General features: G+C 38.4%; 2 protein-coding genes across 4 annotated transcripts in view; one reads left to right on the forward strand and one right to left on the reverse strand.

Annotated features, from left to right (window-relative positions):
* The window catches only part of itfg1 (integrin alpha FG-GAP repeat containing 1), a gene marked incomplete at its 3' end in the record, with an annotated part of 122,085 nt that extends 104,114 nt beyond the window's left edge, over positions 1-17,971 (reverse strand). The window contains exons 1-6 of the mRNA XM_008292005.1: positions 17,758-17,971; positions 15,288-15,372; positions 14,951-15,081; positions 12,876-12,933; positions 12,368-12,445; positions 12,155-12,249 (exon numbers count right to left, since the gene is read on the reverse strand). Of these exons, the coding sequence (XP_008290227.1) occupies positions 12,155-12,249; positions 12,368-12,445; positions 12,876-12,933; positions 14,951-15,081; positions 15,288-15,372; positions 17,758-17,935 (625 nt within the window). The remainder of the gene's footprint in view (positions 1-12,154; positions 12,250-12,367; positions 12,446-12,875; positions 12,934-14,950; positions 15,082-15,287; positions 15,373-17,757) is intronic.
* A 513-nt stretch (positions 17,972-18,484) lies between these two features.
* The window catches only part of phkb (phosphorylase kinase, beta), a 133,841-nt gene continuing 131,865 nt past the window's right edge, over positions 18,485-20,460 (forward strand). For 2 of the 3 annotated variants that reach the window (XM_008292002.1, XM_008292001.1), the window contains exon 1: positions 18,485-18,568. In XM_008292002.1, coding sequence (XP_008290224.1) covers positions 18,505-18,568 — 64 coding nt within the window. In that variant the 5' untranslated portion in view covers positions 18,485-18,504. The remainder of the gene's footprint in view (positions 18,569-20,460) is intronic. The other variant, XM_008292004.1, reaches the window with a different exon arrangement.

Here is a 20,460-nt window from a genome sequence, read left to right on the forward strand (position 1 = left end):
CAATTCTTCCCAATTCGATAAAATGTCAAAACAGGGTGAGGAGGCTTCAAAGATGCTTTCCTCTTTTAAGGAGTTTTTCCAGGAAGCGACAACATGGCTGGCTTGGTAACTTTGTCACCAGACTTTAAACGAAGAATGAATGCTGTCTACTAATGTCATTGCAACTGCACTAATTCATATAAATATACGCACTCAATACCACAGTCACAACCATATGAATAAATGTGCAGCAGTGCTTACATGCATGACTCTTACATAAACATGTAGGGTCATCAATAAACTGTATCTCACAACCTGTTCTGATATATACAAGGTGCGTACCCTCCTCCCTGCTTCATATAACCATCGCACACGACACACACACACACACACACACACACACACACGCTCAAGACAACGTGCAGATTCCGGGCCAGGAACAAAGTATAAAGCTCTGCAGAATAAATCCGTCTCTAAGCCAATATGTAGCTGTACTCCACACTGTGTGACTTCCACCCCGATCCATCAAAACGCCTCATTCACAAACATGGCAAAACACACAAGTGCAGAATGGAGCAATGCTATTCCCGGAAGAAATAATCTCCTAAAACCATTACAGGGAATAACGTAGGTGCAGTAGCTATGGGAAGGATTATGGCCAAGCACGCACGCACTCGCACGCACAGACACACACACACACTTTCCATTCTATTTTGTTCAGTCTTTTTGCCTAATGTATGTGTGTTTAAATAGAAACTGTGCGTGTGCGTGTGTGTATCAGTGGAATGTACCAACATCAAAAGCAAAATAGTCTGTATTAGCAAAGAATATACTGCCTGCACATTACACGTTATTATTATTGTTAAAGAAACAACACTAATAAGATATAAACCTAAACCACTACACATAAGGTTGATACACTTGTTGAGCACATCATGTTGGTGCCTTCAGGACCATTCATTATTAATGTATGCCTACTCTGTTCTGAACAGGGTTGCCCACACAGGCACAGGGAGAAAGGCCTTATCTGACCAGCAGATTTGAACCCAGAATCTTCTTGCTGTGAGGCTACAGTGCCAAGTCGCTTGCCTGAAACATGACTATTTTTTCCCTGTTTAAACTGACCTGCAAAAAGGTATTCAGATAGTTGTTTTATTCAGGCTTGACCACTCACTGTAAATTCCCCCTTTCTGGCATGAACCAAAAGCCACTTTTCTGCCTCCAATTAGATTAGAAAGCAGCATCTCAGCTTCTCAGTAGTTTTAGCAGATGACATCACATCACCTCACTTCTTGCATCTCTCCATAGGCACATTCCAGCTCGTGAGCCAGCTACGGTGCTTAGATCCTCAGGTGTTGGCCTTCTTGTGGTTCCAATGTCAAGGCTTAAGTGTACAGGTGACCGTGCTTTTGCCATTAGAGCCTCTCAGCTTTTAAAAAACCCATTTTTACAGTCTTGCTTTTTTGTCCTGATTTTATTTTATTTATGAAGTTTTCTATTACTCTTTCATTTGTATTTACTAATATCGACATACTGCATTTTTACCTCTTCTGGCTCCTGACTGTCTGGCTTCTTGTTCTAACTGGTGTCTTCTGGATATCCTGCTTTTGCTTTGTCCATCAAAACACTTTGTAAATCCCTGTTTTAAAAGTGTTTTACAAGTAATGGTATTAATATTATTTCATATACACAATAGTGTTCCTGTTTCCCAGAATGGTTTAACAAGGATAATGTGAACAACTAAATTTAATATCTAAATTTAGTGGTTGGCATTGTAGAATTTGTTAACGAGCACTACTGCAGGGTATAGGTGAGGCTGATAGAAATGTGCTTGCAGGTTTTAGCTTTAAGGGTAATGTATCATTTCAAACTCAAAATATTAGAATCTTGACCTAATATTTGTACAGAAAGAAGTAACATCTTATACTCTAGCAACAATGAATATCCACACCGCATTTTGAGCCAATCTATCTAAATGCTGTGCTATTTTACAGTATATGTGGAAATGTTTGCCTATTGGTGGTAAAGGAAATGTCAAGGGATCACCAAGGTCATTAAGATTTATCTTCTGGGTACCATGGATATTTGCACCAAATGTCATGGCAATCCATCAACTGTTCATACATTTTCCATAACGAAAACAAACGTCAACCTGCTAACCTGCTAAAAAAAAAAAAAAAGACCAATAAGAGACATTGTCTGGGGACTGACAATGTTTCTACAATATTTCATAGTAATTTATTCCAAAGTAATCATAATTTTTCAACTTAAACAACAACAACAAAAAATGCAATCAACAGAGCCCTCTAGCATGGTAAAAATGTCTCTTGTTTGTTTGTATGTTTGTATGATGTATGAACTCGGACATGATTGGTCGGCTGGGTTGACAAAAATCGAAAAGGCAAAACCAGGTTACATTTTTTTTAGATGATAAATACTTGTTGAACATACTGTTTAATATAAAAACAATTTTATATATTGTCCACATTAGTATTTAGAATTGCCCTTTGTAGATAGTCATTTGGTTTTCGTTTAGACAAATGAGTTTGTTTTAGGACAGAGCGTAGGGCTATTGGAGAGGAAATGCTCTACCGCAACTACTCATTCATTAAGCTATGGCAAGATTTAAGCACTGGAAAAAACTTCTTTGTGTTGTGGGAGAGAAGGACTGTGTACACTGAAATAATAGTTCTTTCAATTCTTTCAATATTCTGAAAAAAGCTTGAATAGTTTCGGTTCAGTTTTGGCCATCTATTCACAGTATGCCACTTTCTTCTACCACTGAAAAGTTCCCTCTTCAAAAACGCACACCCCATTGTCAATAGTGAAGTTGATACAAACGGACATCACATGTACTCTTATATGTAATCTTGTACTTTGGATCAGTCACATTATATAGACAATATCAATAAAAAATCTGTACTTCATGTATAAGGCAGCTGCACAAGTTTGTAAATTCTCCAGGAACTCAGAAATGCTTTGAGCCACAGTTATCTAGTGACTGGTTGACCTGCACTGTATAGAATGGTATGCAGAGTTAGGCTTTTCTGTTTTAATTTGCTGAAAAAGTTCTCTAAGCTCAACTAAAACCTGAGGTTACGGGTAATATCTGCAAGCAGTAAAATCACAACATGTCTGGGAGCCAATCCTGTTCCAATGGGAATTTATACAAGTTTGACATGGAAACCTGACGCCTCTATCAAACATACAGTGCACTGAGGACGCACTTTCAGTCATTCTGACATCACAGCTTGGAATAAAACTGTTGAACTAACACATATTTGCATGTCATAGACTCTGGAGGTGGTATAGATGCCATTTTACAAATTCTATCTAAAAAGGTAAATTGACTTTTAATGGCAAACACTTTATTCAATTTTAGGGATGCCACAATGGCAGAATTCATAGTCTTTACCATTCACAATTTCTACATTTCTTGATACCAAATGCTTACCATTGAAAAAGTTCATCCACTGAATGCATTTGAACATAAACTCTTAATTCAAAAATCTGCTGCACACACGTGTGTTGCATTTGTTTAGTGCGTTATGTTTTGGCACACTGAATTGTAATAACGGTAGCTCACTGACATTATGAACAGCAACCAGCTCATGTTTTGAGCTGTCACTAGGTTAGCCCAAACAAAACACCATTAGCCTTTGCGCACATTATGTAGGGAGAAATGCAGCTGCCAGCTGTCGCAAACATTAACAGTCACATTTCAGGATATGAACATTTTGACAACAACTGAAACTCACTCATCTTGAATTCTGTGTACAGACCTGGGTCTCTGTTGTTGAAATGCTTAGATAAGTTTGAGGTGTTTCCTCAAATGTTTTGTGATATCGTTAGCATACTTTCTTTGGTTGTACTTGCCCTTAATTATTCAGCTTAAAAGCACAGTATGTCCTTACACGACTGTTTTTTTCCCCCACAAGTTGCAATGGACCTGTTCCTACACCTGCACTTGCCAATGCTATTTCACATGACATTGACAGTATCTACGGCATCTATGTTACCTGCAGCGCTACAGAAAAGAAAAGATAAATAAATAAAAATTGTCAAATTTTTAAATTTTCGCATTAACTAGTAAAATATCAGTGTCAGCGACACCCTTATGTCATATCAAACATATTCTTCAGAGCCGACCATTTTTGTGCATCTTCTGGGAATGTGTCTGGAGGAGATCTTTAGAGAACTGAAAAATGTTTTGGGGCAGCGATCAGGCTGTCTGTTAGAGGGAGCTTTATTCATGAGCTTGTTTGCTGCATTAGTCATTTTGAGCATATCATTCAATTTCTCTATTAACTAGGCTTATATACCAGAGCGTCTCTCAGATTATTGAGTAAAAGGAACAGAAAAATATAATGCAAACACTATGTTTACCTTGACAAAAGCTCTAGAGTATGGGAGCAAAAAAATACTGTGTTAATTGCTGACATTGTTTAAAATTCTTGCAATACCTTTCGGCACTCTGTGTGTGATAGTGCCCTGATTTTAAAATGGCTATTAAAAATGCCTCACCAACTGTAAACTTAATCCCTGTATAATAAATTGTTCTTCTTGGCCACCCTTGTTAGATGGCAAATCTGTTCCCCCCCACCACCACCACCACATTATTAGTCAGACAATCAACAAGCCACTTCAACACAGAGGTAGTTTAATTGGATGCTGCATAGAGCATTACCATGTCTGTTGCCTAGCAATGGATCCTTATGCCAGAATTGCTGTCTTTGTGCATGTTTTTTTCCTCAAAATGGCATCTATAATGACTTTCAAATTACTACCTCTTTCCTCAAACAAGTTCTTATCGTGCTGCTGAAAGCTTCCTGCCTCGTGGTGCTCTTTCTAAATTGATGTGACGTGATGTGATGTGGCCCCTGGGGGTTACCGTGATCCTGCACCAGAGACAGATCTTATAGGATGAGTACTTACAGTGCAGACAATGATAAGGATATTTCCTGTGGTCATTTGGCTTTGATGATCACAGAAGCTGTGAGGGCTACTGAAGCACCTGCTCACATTAGCTGCCTATTGTATAAAGCTGAAGCTCCTGGCTGTCTCTTGAAAGCTGTTTTCCTGCTAATTAGATGTCACTGTGGTGACAAGTAACCAGAACAGAACAAGTACACCTACAAAGTCAGCTCAGTGCTTTCCTTCTGTGGTGCAAAGAAAAGATAGCATTATACTGTACTACTTTTGTTTTGTGGCAACACACCTAACAACTAGCAGCTTAAAGACCAAAATGTTGAAGACATAGTTTACGCTAGGTTCCGTAGGCTTAAACAATCACAAACTTGCCCCCACTCCTTTGTCATGCCTTTTCTTATGCTCTTGGCTCTTCACACCATGTATGTAATATTGACAGAAGTACAGTCATATAATAAGCTGTGAAAAAAAAGAAGTGCATTGAAGAGACCTGAAATCCCTGAAATGTGTGAGGACAGAGACTAAGTAACTGGAAAACAGAGGAGCATGAACACAAAGCTGTTACAAATGTGTTGCTGTCAGAGACGCTGGTTGGCGGAGGATGATAGTAACAAAAGAGATTACGAGCCATATGCAATATGTTGCCGCCAGGTTGGTTGGCTGGACTATCCAATGAGCAGGGTAAATGAGGCCTTGACACTGGCCAGGAAACAATTCCAGATATTTTTTTTTTTTTCTGCTGGCAGTGCTAATGTAGTGAGGTCAGCCAATACACTACCATGGGATTGTTTACAGCAATGACACTGGACGAAGATTGGAGTCATGACACGGCCCTAAAACAGCCCTCATTCTCCTGGAACCTCACTAATAAAAAAAAGCCTCACTGTATGACTGCACAGGTGGGTGAGAGAGGGAACACCCTCCATATGAAGAGCTTGCTCAAAATGATAAAACATAAGGTGTCCCACTTAAAGATTACCTCCATTTAATGGTATTTTTTATTAGAAATACTAATACTAGTGTTCACATTTCGTTTCACTCCTTCGTGTTGCCATGTGAGATCTTCTCCTGTGACTGCCTGCTGATAAGATCTAGTTCATCCCGGTCATCACAATGTGCTCCACTTGGGTTTGCAATTCCCAAGTAACCAACAGACCAAAAAAGATAAGCCTGAATTTGATCACACAGGAACTTTGTGCCCCACATGTTTCTTCTAAATCCTTTATGAGGGCTCTGTATAATCAGCTGTTCCTTTTGTACTTTTTCATTTTTCCCTTTCCATGTAATTTACATTTTTAAGTGTTTAATTCTTATTCCCCAAAGTAACTCAACTCTGTGTGTCTTAATTAAGATTAATGTGATCATTTATACTCGTTAATATGACAGAGTTTTAAGGCAGCTTTAATAGCTATGGGCCACAAAATTAGGTGGCTAGAGATGCCTGAAATAGCTATACGTCAACTTTCGTCAAAACCTATACATACTGTGGAATACTAAACACCCAGAGGGTTAACGATGAATACACATGATAATGAAGGTATTTTTGAAACAGCGCCTTGGATGCTGGCTGTGTTTTTCAGCTGTCTGTCTCACATTGCAAAGATACCCTTTTATTTCAGTCACGCTCTGGTTCTTGATTAATCCCCTGAAAATCAATCTTTGCGAATCAAAGTTATCAAAAAGCAATAGGAATCATAACCAAATAACAATATAGATAAAGAGCTACTTTAAATAATGAGTATTAGTTTTGGTGCTTCAAGTGCATTTTGACGGCAGTAGTTTCTTTATCTAAGTATAATAAGTGAGATTTTTTTGCACCGTTAATAATGTCTATACTTAAAACTCCTCTCTTTAAAAAGACATCTCTGTGTATCAAAGTCACATATTTATAAGTTTTTGTTTTCCTTGAAAATAAGCCCTTACTGCCTCAAAATGGCTTCGCTGTAGCTCTACATTGTGCTTCCTCTACAATGTGCAGATCTATGAAGACTAGATTAGAAATTGACTTTGGAGAACAATATTGATATAGAACCCCCCCAAACGAATGAATGAATGAATGAATGACTGAATGAATGAATGAATGAATGAATGAATGAATGAATGAATGAATGAATAAATAAATAAATATCCTTGACAAAATTTGTTTCTTTGATTTGTTATGCATGGAATGTGTTTTTGAGACTGGCATCAGTACACTGCGGCTTCAAGGTAGAAGTGCTCGAGCATAGTGTTGACCGCTTATTTTGCTGATGATATGTCCTCCAGGATATACAAAAACACCATGTGGGCATGTTAAAAAGGTTATAAAAAAATAAAAAATAAAAAAGATTTTTATCAGAAGAGGTCTTTAAGCAATCCAGTTGCCTAATACACACAGGTGGCATGAAGGCTGATGTGATACTTAAGCCATATGCACTTAAACACAACTATGACTACAGTGACTGAGTACTGCTGAAGCACTGCTAACCTCAAAGCGTCCTGTGTAAACAGACTAAAGGTGCTGCTGCCCTGCTAACACACTGCTTAGCTTTGTCTTAAGATGTATATTACTATATTAAAGACATTTCCAATATTATTGTACTCAGCTTTTCTGTTGTGAAAACATTAGAAATCTTATTAACTATAAAAGACAATAAAAATCTCTCTAATTTATTTTATGTTAAACTATCTGTCAGGACCCAGACTGCCTCCAAAACTCACTCTCTCCCTGCTTCAGCCGCACTGGGATGCTTAGAGAAGCAGGTGGTTGCAGCAGACAGCGAGCTGAGCCATTCTGAAGACTCACCCACCGCCTCGCACATCCCCCTTCCACCGTTCCTCTGCCCTGTATCTTTCCAGCCATCCCTTTTTCAAACCATTCATCCTTTCCGGCTCAGCTTGATCACTCTATCACTTGGTGTCTACTTCCCTTTTCTCTGTCTCTCCCTCCATCTGCATGCCCCCACACACAGCAGCAACCCCAGGCTGACATCCACCAGATGTACAGCAGGTTTTTTTCCACTGGTTCTCCACCTCACACTCTGTTGTCCCTGCAGCACATTCACCTACAGCAAAGTGAAAGCAGCTGAATGCACTTAACAAGTTGCAAGAATGTAGTGTAATGATCACTGTCCTGTGTACAAATATGCACAACAAGATGTGCAGCAGAGAGCCTACTGATGAGGTAGAAGACAGGCTGATATGCAGGCCATCACGCTGACTGACAAGTTGCAGCATAAAGTAATACAAACAAATGATGCCCACCACATTTTAATTTGTATTAAAACAAACCCCAAAATACAAAAATAGATGTTTTAATACTGCCACAAAAAGTGGAAGTTTATTGACTTTCTCCTAATCCCTAAACAGATTAAATATGAATTAAAATCTGCTCTGGTTAAACTGTGACAGTCCTGGGAATAAAACCGCACAGCACAAAAAGATACCTGCAGTGAGTATGACATGACTAAATCCTTTCTGATTACCTTAAACATGAGGATTAGTTTCCAGAAGAAAAAAAACTCCCATAAGTCTAAGTGACAGCGCTACACTTAGTGGGCAAAAGGACAGGAGTGAGATGCAGAAAAACAAGAATGAGATGATTTCTCCATTCACTGGTGAAGAAAATGGCAATTCCGTTCTCTCCTAGTCAAGTTGAAAACTGGTTGTATTAAATATGTATTTCAGTATCTTTTCTGGTTTGTGAACTTTCCTCAGAAGGAACTTTGTTGACTTCACTTCCAGAAACAATTCAGCTCCGCCACCTCTGAATTCTATGAGATTTTCTTACAAGGGACAGAGGTCAGCATTGGTCTGGATAGACATTTATTGAGGAAGCAGATTACAGAGATTTGATGTCTCCAGGGATCCAGTAGTCTTGTTTAGAGCTGCAGAAATACTCTGATCACTGAAATTTATAGTAAGCTGAGTCTTCTTGCGACTTTGCAGGTCACAAGATACTTTACATAATAAAAAATAGAAGGAAAAACTGCGATTGTAACCAAAGCCCCCATCAATAAGTAGAAATTCCCAAACACTAAATTAAAAGGGCTACAGAGTATTGATGTAACATGAAAGCCCATATTCTTAATATGTAGCTGCATTCACAGGCTGTGCTTTTGTTTCTACTGTACCTGTACACCACTTCAGCTCTTTTACAGTAAAGCTGTGAGAAAGCGTGACCAAACACTTCACTGCTATATTTATTTAGCAAAGAAAAAAGAGCTGAGAATTGATGTCTCTGTTTTCTGGAATCTGTTCTGCAAACGTACCTCTTCATCCTCTGATCTAAAAGAGACACAAGTAGGGCTGGCTTGACATTATGCAAAATTGAGATGGCAGGACAGGCAGCGAACCGACCCTGAGGAACACAGCAGGCTGTGGTGAGCTAGTCAGCAGGATGGGAGTTGCTCTTTGTGCATTTCCTGCTTCTGTCCACCTCTTACTACAGATAAGGCTCATCTACTAACTTAAAGATATGATGTGCCAATTTCACATTATTGCAAGTACAGTTTAGCTGTGGGATCACAGATAACTGTACTTGCTTCCAAATAAAATCATCAAAATTAAGATTTCAAGACTGTGCCCTCAAGTTTGAAGCAATCTCACCAATTTTAGTAAGTATATGATACATTGCAGATGCTCTAGTTTGATAAAACACAGTAGAAACGCAAGATGGGAGCAAGAAGCAAAGCCTTAAAGCTTTCGAAGGGAGATGATGTACGATCAAAAATACCAGAACCAGCCGAAGGCATATTGGTCCTTTGAGGGCCTTGTGTAATTAAACGTGCAAAATTACATTGTTATCAAAAACGACCACCCAAGGTGGCAGCACCCCAAAGGATCTGTAATTTCAGCACTGATTGTTCTTTGTTCCATTTTGATTTATATTAAAATCTCAATCCAGGGCCACTGCTATAGCTCACCTGGTTGAGCTGGCGACCCATGTACAGGGGCTATCGTCCCCGATGCAGCGGCCATGGGATTGAATCCCGCTCATGGCCCTTTGCTGCAACTCCTTTCCCCATTCTCCTCCCCCACTTTCCTGTCTCTCTCTCGACTGTCCTATCTAATAAAGACCAAAGGCCAAAAAAAATAAATAAATAAAATATATATAAATCTCAACCCAGAACTCAACTCTTGTTTAAAATGTATCTTTTTCCTAACACATCAATGACAATTATTTATTTATGTATGGAAACACGAAAAGTCCTTATCTAAGGGGAAAAAACACAAAACAAAATAATGTTGTAGGGATTCAGGTCTCAGTAGTAATGAATCAATGGTACACTGAGCAATGTGCAGTCAGGAATGTAAGGTGAAAGGCAACAGTGGAGTTTGAGGGTGAGGTAAGCATTTTTTCCTTTTTTTGCAGCTGTGCTCACATACATGTTCATGGTTAGCCAATGGTCTGTCTGTTAATCATTTAGTACTTGACATTCAGTTTGGTTTGAAATGTCGTCAGTTCGGTACACCTTGTAAACCAAACTATTTCTTTCAGATGCCTGATTGTATCTACATACTTGTGATCCAGACACAACAATGTACGTAATTCTCTATCTGCAATATTTTGCAGTCTACCAGTTGCTGTCCTTTAGCTACAAGGTGTGAGCAGGGTAAGCCTTGAAAGCTGAGCAGATACAGTAGTTGTTCAGTTTCGAGCACTATTCAGCCTTACCGCACAGACAGAATCTGTGATTTCTCTGGTCACACTGTAAGGGTCAATCGACTAGCTACCACATAGGATCTATTAAGGAGACGTGGATACCAAATTACAAGATATTGAAAGTTACTCAGTGGCACACAGGCCAAAAGTTTTCTAAGCTTCTGCCATGTAATACCAGGAGGCTCCATACACTTCAATTAAGCATGTGCAGCAGCGTCCTCCATCGAGAACGTAGAGAGCATGTGTGGCCAAAATTCCTGCTGGTCAAGCTGGCTGACGTCCAATTATCATAAATAAAATCATCGTACTGCTCTTCTCCAACCAGTATTTGACAAAATGGATGAAACCTGATAATAAAAACGTTATTTTGCAGGCTTTGTAATGCTCAGAAAAAAATCCCCATTTTACAGATGCTCCCTATCCAGTAATGGAGGTGAGCCATTGCACACCATGTGATGAATGTGAAAGTTTAGCAATTTGCCACCTCACCAAAATTGCAGCACAATCCAGTGCTGTTCCTGGTAATTTGGCTCACAATAAGCAGTTGCTTTTTTCCCAGTAACAATTCCAATAAATCTTTTCCAAACAGAATGGGAGTGTCCTCACTGATGACAAAAAGAGAGAAAGGCAGCGCTACTTTGTGCAGTTTTTAAAGCTGAAATTGCACCGCTCGCTTTAATGTTTAATCACAAGTTTTCTTATTTACATGAACAATTTTTATTTCATTTATTTCATGAGTAAACAGCTCAACATTTGAGTGCCTTAATTCCAAAAGTAAGAATTATCGCTGACTGACACTTTCTAATTTTAATTTTTTATTATTATTTTTTTTATTTGGGAGTTTTCTCTGCCGTACCAAAAACATACAACCTCTAAGACCAAAGCTTGGGACATACTGACCAAAAAATGTGTGTACCATTACACTCAAAATTTAGCATTGCCAATAAGACTCTCAAAATATCAGATTGTCACTACACAATTATCAAAGCCAAAAGTCACGGAGTTAAAAAAAAAAAAAAAAGGTTTAATATTTAGACAAAGAGTTGTACTTGTCTATATTAGTTCAGGAAGTGTGTCTGGTGTGTATGCTTAGCCTGAGATAATAAAGGACAAAAAACAAATACTTAAATAATAATATAAATTAAGCAGGAACTCTAGTTTGTTTCATATAATTTTTCGGGGTGATTTGTTACATATCCTTATGTAGAAATTTCATTTTACAGAAAAACAAAAAAAAAAGGAAAAGAAATCCTGGATTTATAATAAAACCTTGATTTCCCCCAATATTGAACCTGTAATTAACTTCAATCAAGTAATTTTCTTCAAACACAAACCCACATATTTAGCAGGCAACATGACCTCTTAGCTAATGCTTTATAAACTGACTGTAAAAGTGAAAGGTTAAGTCAAAGTCAATCTGTCCCAAGGTTTTGAGACAGTTTTCCAGATATGCATTGCTAAAAGATTTGATAATGCTGTGTAAATGGTATGTGGTGCTGAGCACAGCTTCCTAGAACAGCATTTTCTGTGCTCTAAAAAAAACCCAAGGCATTTTACATTTGTTTCTCATGGTTAGGCATTGCTTAAACATGACTGACTCACCAGCAGTGAAGTCCTTGTTGAGGTCAATGAAAGCGTTGGAGTGAGGGATGCGCATGTTGACAGTTGAACTCAGTCCATTCTTCCACACTGCGACCCTAAAGGGAACAAAAACTGTCAGGCAACAGGAGGATTTAAAAGCTCCATGTTTGATAAAGTTCAGCTTTAGAAATAAACACAAGGACCTGTAAGTGAGTAAGGAGACAATTACATCACCTGTTAGTGAGATAGCAGACTTCAGTGGAGTGCGGGTTGGTGACTCCAAAAATATCTGGGATCATGTCTCCATTGAAACTGTGGAGAGATTTTTTTTCATTGATATTAAATACACACGTTATTGAGTGCTGGCATGAGTGTGTTATTAACGTTCTGTACAAAGTAAAGCTAAAGCACTGCGCTGCATTGACCACATTATACTATAAGGTTTCTGATATGTTGTCCATATCATTTTGCATGAAGAACGAATAATTTGGGATGAAACATCATTCTACTGCATATTCTTACCTAGTAAATTTATAACATCAGTGTACATTGAATTAGACTAGATTAGATTATTAAAGAAGGAATACACAATCGTAAAAATCAAAATCATACAAATATTTTCAAAAAGTGTTGTAAATGTAACAAAACCACACATATGGAACATTGCTTTTTCAAAGAACAGGTTTATATGCAGAATATTCAAAGTGGAGGTTATGTAAACACCATTCAGACTGATACTTACTCCATAACAAGAGGCTGATCTGTAAAGCTCTTGTTCAGTCTGAGCCACCCTTCCATATCTGCACAAAATGAACAGAGTGAAAAGGTTCATGTAATCATCAGCACAGAAAATCAGTGGAACCATCAAATCAGGCTGTACTGATGTCACTTGGTTCTAATGGCAATAGCAATGAACAAAGTTGAAATATACAGATAAGGGAATAAAAAACTCCTGCAAGGTTATTATATATTTGACTTTCCTTCTTTAAAAAACAGATACTTAAACAAAAATTCCACAAATTTTACAGGAAACCCAAGTTTTCAGCCCCCAGATAAACTTCAAATGTTCTAATATATACTGATCAGCCAAAACATTAAAATCACTGATGGGTGAAGTGAATAACATTGATTATGTTGTTACGATGGCACTTGTCAAGGAGTGGGACAGATTCAGCAATAAGTGAACAGTCAGTGCTTGAGGGTTTGAGTGACTGTGACAAGGGCCAAATTATGATGGTTAGAGAAGTGGGTCAGAGCATCTCCAAAGCGGCAGGTTGTTTAGGGTGTTCCCAATAGGTAGTCGTTACTACCTCCTTAAAGTGGTCAAAGGAAGGACAAACTGTGAAGTGGTAACAGTGTCACGAATGTCAAAGGTTCACTGATGCATGAGGGCAGTAAAGGCTGGCCCATGTAGTCTGATATCGCAAAAGAACTCCTGTAGTACAAACTGCTGAAAATCGAAATGCTGTTATGATAGAATGGTGTCAGAACCCACTGCGCATCGCCGGTTGCTGTGCATGAGGTTGTACCGCTGCAGAGTGTCCATGCTGACCTCTGTCTATCACTGAGCATGTATCACGTGCACATACAATGAGCAAGTGAGAGTTGAAACTGGATCATTGAACAATGGAAGAAGGTGGCATTGTTCAGAAATAGTTTAAGGAAAATGAGGGTATAAGGTGCTGACTTGGCATCCCAGTTCCCTAGATTATAATACAATCAAGGGTCTGAAGGAGGTGCTGGAAAAGTCAGTCCCATCCATGGAGGCCACAGCATCTGCTTCTCATGTCTTTGTGCCTGATACCACAGAAGCTAACGTCTTGTTGGGCCAGAGCTGTTTTAGCTGCACGAGGGGAAACTACACACTATAAGGCAAATGGTGTGGCTGATTGTTGTACCCCTCTATAATCAACAGTACAAATAGACCGATATCACTGTGATGCTGTTATAATCCCTGCTCAAGCTACTCACCATTGCTAAATAATCTATCACTGTACACCACATTAAAATATCAAAATTAAACTAATTATCATGTAATTTTACAGTTATCTAGTCAATTGTCATCGTCATTTCAAATGCCGGCTTCATATATGATTGCTCCATCAGTCGTGTCATATAATTTTTCTGGACCAAATGATGACAGACCATAGAATGAAAAACACAGCTGTAACTAATAACATGACCAATGTTTCTGTTCTGCTGGAGTGTTCCAGTAAGCCACGGTAGTGTGACTGTGACCCTAGATGGACTGCAGTATTAGGGTACTAAAACTAATACACTCATCATTCAGTTTATTATTTGCACCTAAGCTTTCCCCACTGTAACATGCTACAATGTCATCTGAGAAGGCAAATGGGATGTTAAGGAGAGAATTGTAAAATGTTGAGAAAACTATGCATCAGGTTAAATGAACGTTGGTTCATCTATCAGAGTACCCTACACAAAAGGCACAATGTGCTCTTGATGTACTGACACGTCAGGACAAAACATGCCTCTTAGATTTGACTCACGTTTGCCAGATGAGGGTCAGAGTTTCTTTTACTTACTGTAAGAAGTCGGGCTATCTTGTACAAAACTGATTTTTCACAACAGGCAGTGAAAATGCAGGTGGAATTAACATCAAAGTGTTTCCACTGCCACAGAAAATATGTTTTTAGTTACAGTGTAAGGCAAACCAATGATTTAGTTACAAATGTGCATTTCAGTGTGAGGCAATGAAAAGTTTACAACTGACAACAGACAAAGTGTGAGCCTAATCACTCATCAGTGCTCTCTTGTCTCCACACACTCAGAAACCACTCCCTGCTAGAGCTGTACCTAATGTCTGGTTGTTCCCCCAGAAGATGAAAACCGTTTCTTTCTTGGAGTTGATCTGAGCTGTAAGAAGAACATCCATCTGAGAGTCTCCATCATAGTCTCCAGGAACCACACTGGTGATGACGGCGTCACTGAAACAGGAAGCAGACAGAGGCATGTTGCTCTGAATTTTTACTGTGTGCTAGAATGTATTTAACATTCCCTCCCACAGAGTAAACAACCCTGAAACATGAGTCACCTGCTCATGTTTGGAAAGGAAATTAAGCCATGTTACATAGAACATATTGATTTAATGAATAAAAACAAATAAATCTAGCTGTGAAATTCATGTATTTACCTCGGCAAAATGTGCTTGCTGATGTTAAGTTTGGGCTTGAAGTAAGGAGGTTTTGAATCAGCCAAGAATATCACCACTTCAGACTCTGAAAGGGTAAGAAAAACATAGATGTCCATATTAATTAGGCTTTATCTATTTCCCACCACAGCAAACCTTTTTCACAGCAGACATTTTGACCTTTTATAGCAGAAATTCACTGATGTATTCAACAAAATCAATGATGACTGTATTTTACAGATGTTTTTTAGAAAGTTCTGGTACAGCACATAAAGGCTCATTGGAACAACTCCCTAGGGCATGAATAGAACTAAGTGTTTTTAGTTCCACCAGTGTTTTACCTGGTTGCTATGACAAGTCAAAATATCTGCTCTAAGAAAAGTCTATCTTTCATCAGTTTTCCAAAAAATAAGCAAAGTTAAATCAACTCAAGTCACTGTTATTTATTTAAACACTTAAAACAACAGATGTCACTTTCCGATAGAGAAACAATATTAATAATACAAATTAATATAACAAGTTGAAATATTATGCCTAAAACCCGACAATATTACAGAGGATACAGCTTTAGTGAGTTGTATTGTATTTTGTACAATATCACTTAAATGTCAAATGATTTAAAATTGCATCACCTCTTAAAAATTACTTTACTTCTAAGTTTACAAATAAAGTACTTTTACATATGAACAATTAAAAACCAATACTTTACAAATACAATGCTGAAAATAAAGGCTCCAAAGTAGAAACTCAATGCAGCAAAAGTGAATGCACCTGTGATTACGATCCACAAATTACAAAACCTGCAATAAAATTAATCACTAAAACAAACTGAGTGCACCCGTAACTTGCAATCAGGAGAACAACATAAACAAGCTTATCAAATGACCTGTGAACACCAGATCTTTCTCAGTTGTGAAAGTATGGGCTGTGTATATCTGGATGCCTGCATCATGGCTCCACATGGGAAAAAAAACATGTCAGAGTAATTCACAAATCTGATTGTGACTTAAAAAGGTGGAAAATTATATGGGAATATCAGTGACCAACTTAAATTCAGGGGAAAAAACAGTTGCAGCAGTGATGAGGAACTATAGAACAAGCCATAGAACCACCAATCAGAGCCCCAGCAATTGTCCTCCTCCATTGACAGCTCACTGTCTGCACAGTATAGCTCTGAAAATAAGACGGACAAGGGATATAGACGTGGAACAGTGAATGGAAATCTGCATTTCTGTGACAGCTCACAGGGTGTGAAGGACCATTTATAACATCACTCTCTTTGATAGTGTCCAAAAAAACAAAACAAAAAAAACCAACAACTTGCATCATAGCACTATGCAAGAAGAAACTTAGATGGTTGATGACTATTGGGAGACCATTCTTTGGTCAGATAATGGTCAAGATAAATTTTCTCAGCTCAGATGGGATCCAGAATGTATGCTGGTGTCAACCAGGTCAGGACTCAGTGAAGGCATAGTCCCAATAGTGAAGAACAGAGTTGGGAATATTATGATATGAGACTGCATGAGTGCAACAGCTGCTAGGAGGATTGACACTAATAGACGGGACTAAGAATGCCCATGGATATACCACAGCATTGGCTGATAGGTGCCTCCCAGTCTGTAGAAGCTTGGAAGCAGAATATTCCAGCATGACAACAATCCAAAACACAGTGCCACAATCACACTAGAGTTCTGAAAAAGGTCCTGACTTGAACCCAATAGAGCACCTTTGGGGTATTTTAGAGAGAAAGATGGAGCAACACAACCACTCCAGCAAAGAGCAGCAGAAAAAGTAGTCTCTGATGATTGGCAATATATGTGACACAAACAGTATTGGGAAAAAACAAAAAACAAACAACAACAACAACAACAACAAAAAAAGACGTGATTTTAATCTCAGTAATGAAAGGTGTGCTGACTTTTTTTTTTCATTAACTGTACATTGTGGGGTGTGTTTTATAAATACGTCAAATCTAAACTGTTGGTTTTTAATTTTACAAAATAACAAAAACTCAAAATAACAAAAAAGTAATACTGCAATTACTGTGAGGTGATACAATTTTCAGTTATTTGACATTTCAGTACCATTGCATAAGCTTTTTCTCAATTCTGTTGCCAAGTGCATTCAATACAAATGCCTTTTCTAATTTAAATATCAAGGTTTAGAACCTACAATATTGCGTTCGAAACCAATTTACCAACATAATCATCATCATCATCATCATCATCATAATAATAATCATAATAATGTAAAGACTCTACGACATTATACAGTAAAATCCAAGGAACCAACGACAGCATTTCTAAACACAGATCCATACGTTAGACACATTGTACAGGTAACGCTACACTATTATGTAATTTAACATCCTAAATTTTAAACCTTACATATTTTAAGACACCCTTTATAGCTTGTGTTATCGGGAAAATAGCTACCACGACACCAGGCAGGTGCTGAAGCTGTAACGTACGTTCTCTGATGACGAAGATGTCTGTCTGTTTATCAGAGTTAAAATCTCCAAACGCTGCCACCGTCCCATAGTTAGCGGCACCGAAAAGGTCGGTCGTTACATCCTGAAGGGCAAATGTGTTATATTGTCCCAAAAAGAGAGACAAAAACGCCAAAGAATATAAATTAAATATGCACATCCTTGTTGCAGTTCAGCTCCTCACAACAACAACTAACCGCAATACGGCACACTGCTTTACAGCAGGGGAAGTAGGAGCTTCTTTCAAATAAACGACGGATTATATTGAATGTCGATGTTTATTTTAGACACCTGCTCTGACTTTTTCGTTCTGTTAGAAATCAGGGAAACTAATGTCGTGAAATTGAAATAAACAATACAGTGTTTGAGTTTCCGATTTTACGTCAGTGTCGTATTACCGGGTAGTTTGACAGCTGACAGTTGTGTTAAGTTGAAAAAGTTAGCACGCAGAAAAACGGAAAAGGCGGAAACATCCCTTCAAGTAAATTGCGTGGAAATGGTTCAAACTGGAACATCAGTGAATACAGCATGAAAAATGTAGCACGTTAATGATCGTCAGGTTAACATCAAACGTTTTTCAAATTGGAATAATGTATTTTCTAAAAGGCCACGTCAACGCATTTATTTATGTTGTTCATGACGACGACTCGTGAGCCGCTTTACTGTTTTATTTTGAAGGAGGACTCCGGAAACACTTTCACTTTCTAGTTATTTTGACACTGTGTAAACATGGCGAGCCTGGCAGATGTCGGCTGGAAACTCCTGGAATTCAAAGCCCGATCAAAGAGATCAGGTCTGACTTATTGCTTTGCATGATCTCATTCTATGTGACACGCCCGGTTGTTTGTGTTGCTCAGGGCCGTGAAGTGTGTTTGTGAAGCCTCTGAACACCGCCTTACATTTTCCTTGATCTGCCCATTTACTTTGTCCACTTCTCTGTACCGACGCTACAAGCATGAAAGGTCAGAGGTGTACATGTGCAGCACTCCGGCTATTTTAGGAGCTTCTTCCCAGGTCTCTGTTGCAGCTTACCCACAGTCATGTGAACTGTGTTGTGTGCTGTAGTGCTTTCCACAGCGCCTGAGTGGGCCCGTGGAAGTTGGCAGAGTCTGCTGGTCTTGCACTAAGAAGGAAAAGTGAACCCTGCATAAAACTTTGAAGGATGTTGAACAATGTCAGGATAAAAACATCGCAGAAACTCTTCCAAAGCTGCTGTGTGATAGGTCACCTTGCAAACATTACGAACTTAAGACATATTCTGAACGTTAATATGATGCTTTTCTGTTAATTAACAAATCTTGTAAGGTGCATTAGTTCTCCTAGTTTTCATTTGACCGTAAGTTCAATCATCAGTGAGTCTTGTCCTCAATTTGTAAAGTAGTTATTCTGCTGAAAATCTTTTGGGTAATTCCAGTGTACAGCAGAGGTGAATACACCCCTCTGCAATACCACTTTAATGTCGAAGTATCAAAAATTGTATCACCTCTTAATAATTGCATTATTTCAAAGTTGGCAAAAATAGTATTTCCTCTGATGAACAAGTACTACAGAAAACTAATACTAAAGAAAAACGATATTTTTAACACACAGGCCCCAAAGTACAAACTGACCACAACAAAGGGAAGGCCCCTCAAATCGCTGACACACAAGTTAGAAAACCTGTGATTACTGAAACAAATTCAAGTACAAGTGTGACTTCCAATCAGCCTAACTGGATGAACGTGATTATAAAATGACCAGTAAACTGCAGAACTTTCTCCGTTTGGGTTTTGTCTACTGTGTCTATCTGCATGCCTGCATCATGGCTTCACATGGAAAGGAATTGTTAGAGGAACAGAAAAAAGCTAGTTGTGAGAGTTCACAAAAATGGAAAATTATACAGGAACATCAAGTGACCAAGTAAAAATCAGTTGCAGTATAGTTGCAGCACTAATAAGGAGGTATAGAATGAATCACAGTACCACTAATCAAAGTTGCAGTGATCGTTCTTTTAAAAGGGCGTCACAGACAGTGCGCCACTTGTACAATCTTGTCCAGAAAAACAGACGGGCAAGTGCTTGAGTCTTGACACAGGAGCTACCAATGGAAATTGGGGTTTCTGTGACAGTTGACAGTGTAAACATCAATTCATGATAGAAATTATTAGCCCAAACAGTAATTGAGGTGGATATTTGGCATTTTTTGATTGTTGGTATCGTTATTTATATTGACAGATTGTCACTACGTACCTTGGGCGATGATTCCTCCTAGCTATGATGACATGTTCCCTGTTATCACATGCTGTGAATATCTAACTTTAAATGTCTGTGTATAAATTCAGTAATAGTAATCTTTGTTAATGTACAAACCTGGTTATGAATGACAGGCTCCCTGATATCACGTGCTGTTAATAAATAACATTTACTGTATTTCAATTTCAGATAGTAATTATCAGCCTTTCTTAATTACTAATAATTGATATTGACATCAGCTCTAAAAAAAACATTTCAGTTGATTCCTAGTTCATAATGTCAGCCTCAGTGGCCAGCCCCCAAGTTAATATGTCTTACTTGCTCTTCTGCACAAAACTGAGATAGAACTTGCAAAAGAAAATGAAAAGATAAATATTGGGAGAACATTGTTTGGTCAGATGAGACAGATGGAAATTTGTTTGGCTTAGATGGGCTCCAGTATGTTTGTCGTGAA

The sequence above is a fragment of the Stegastes partitus genome, unplaced genomic scaffold (assembly GCF_000690725.1).
Source record: "Stegastes partitus isolate 25-593 unplaced genomic scaffold, Stegastes_partitus-1.0.2 Scaffold777, whole genome shotgun sequence".
Lineage (NCBI taxonomy): Eukaryota > Metazoa > Chordata > Actinopteri > Pomacentridae > Stegastes > Stegastes partitus.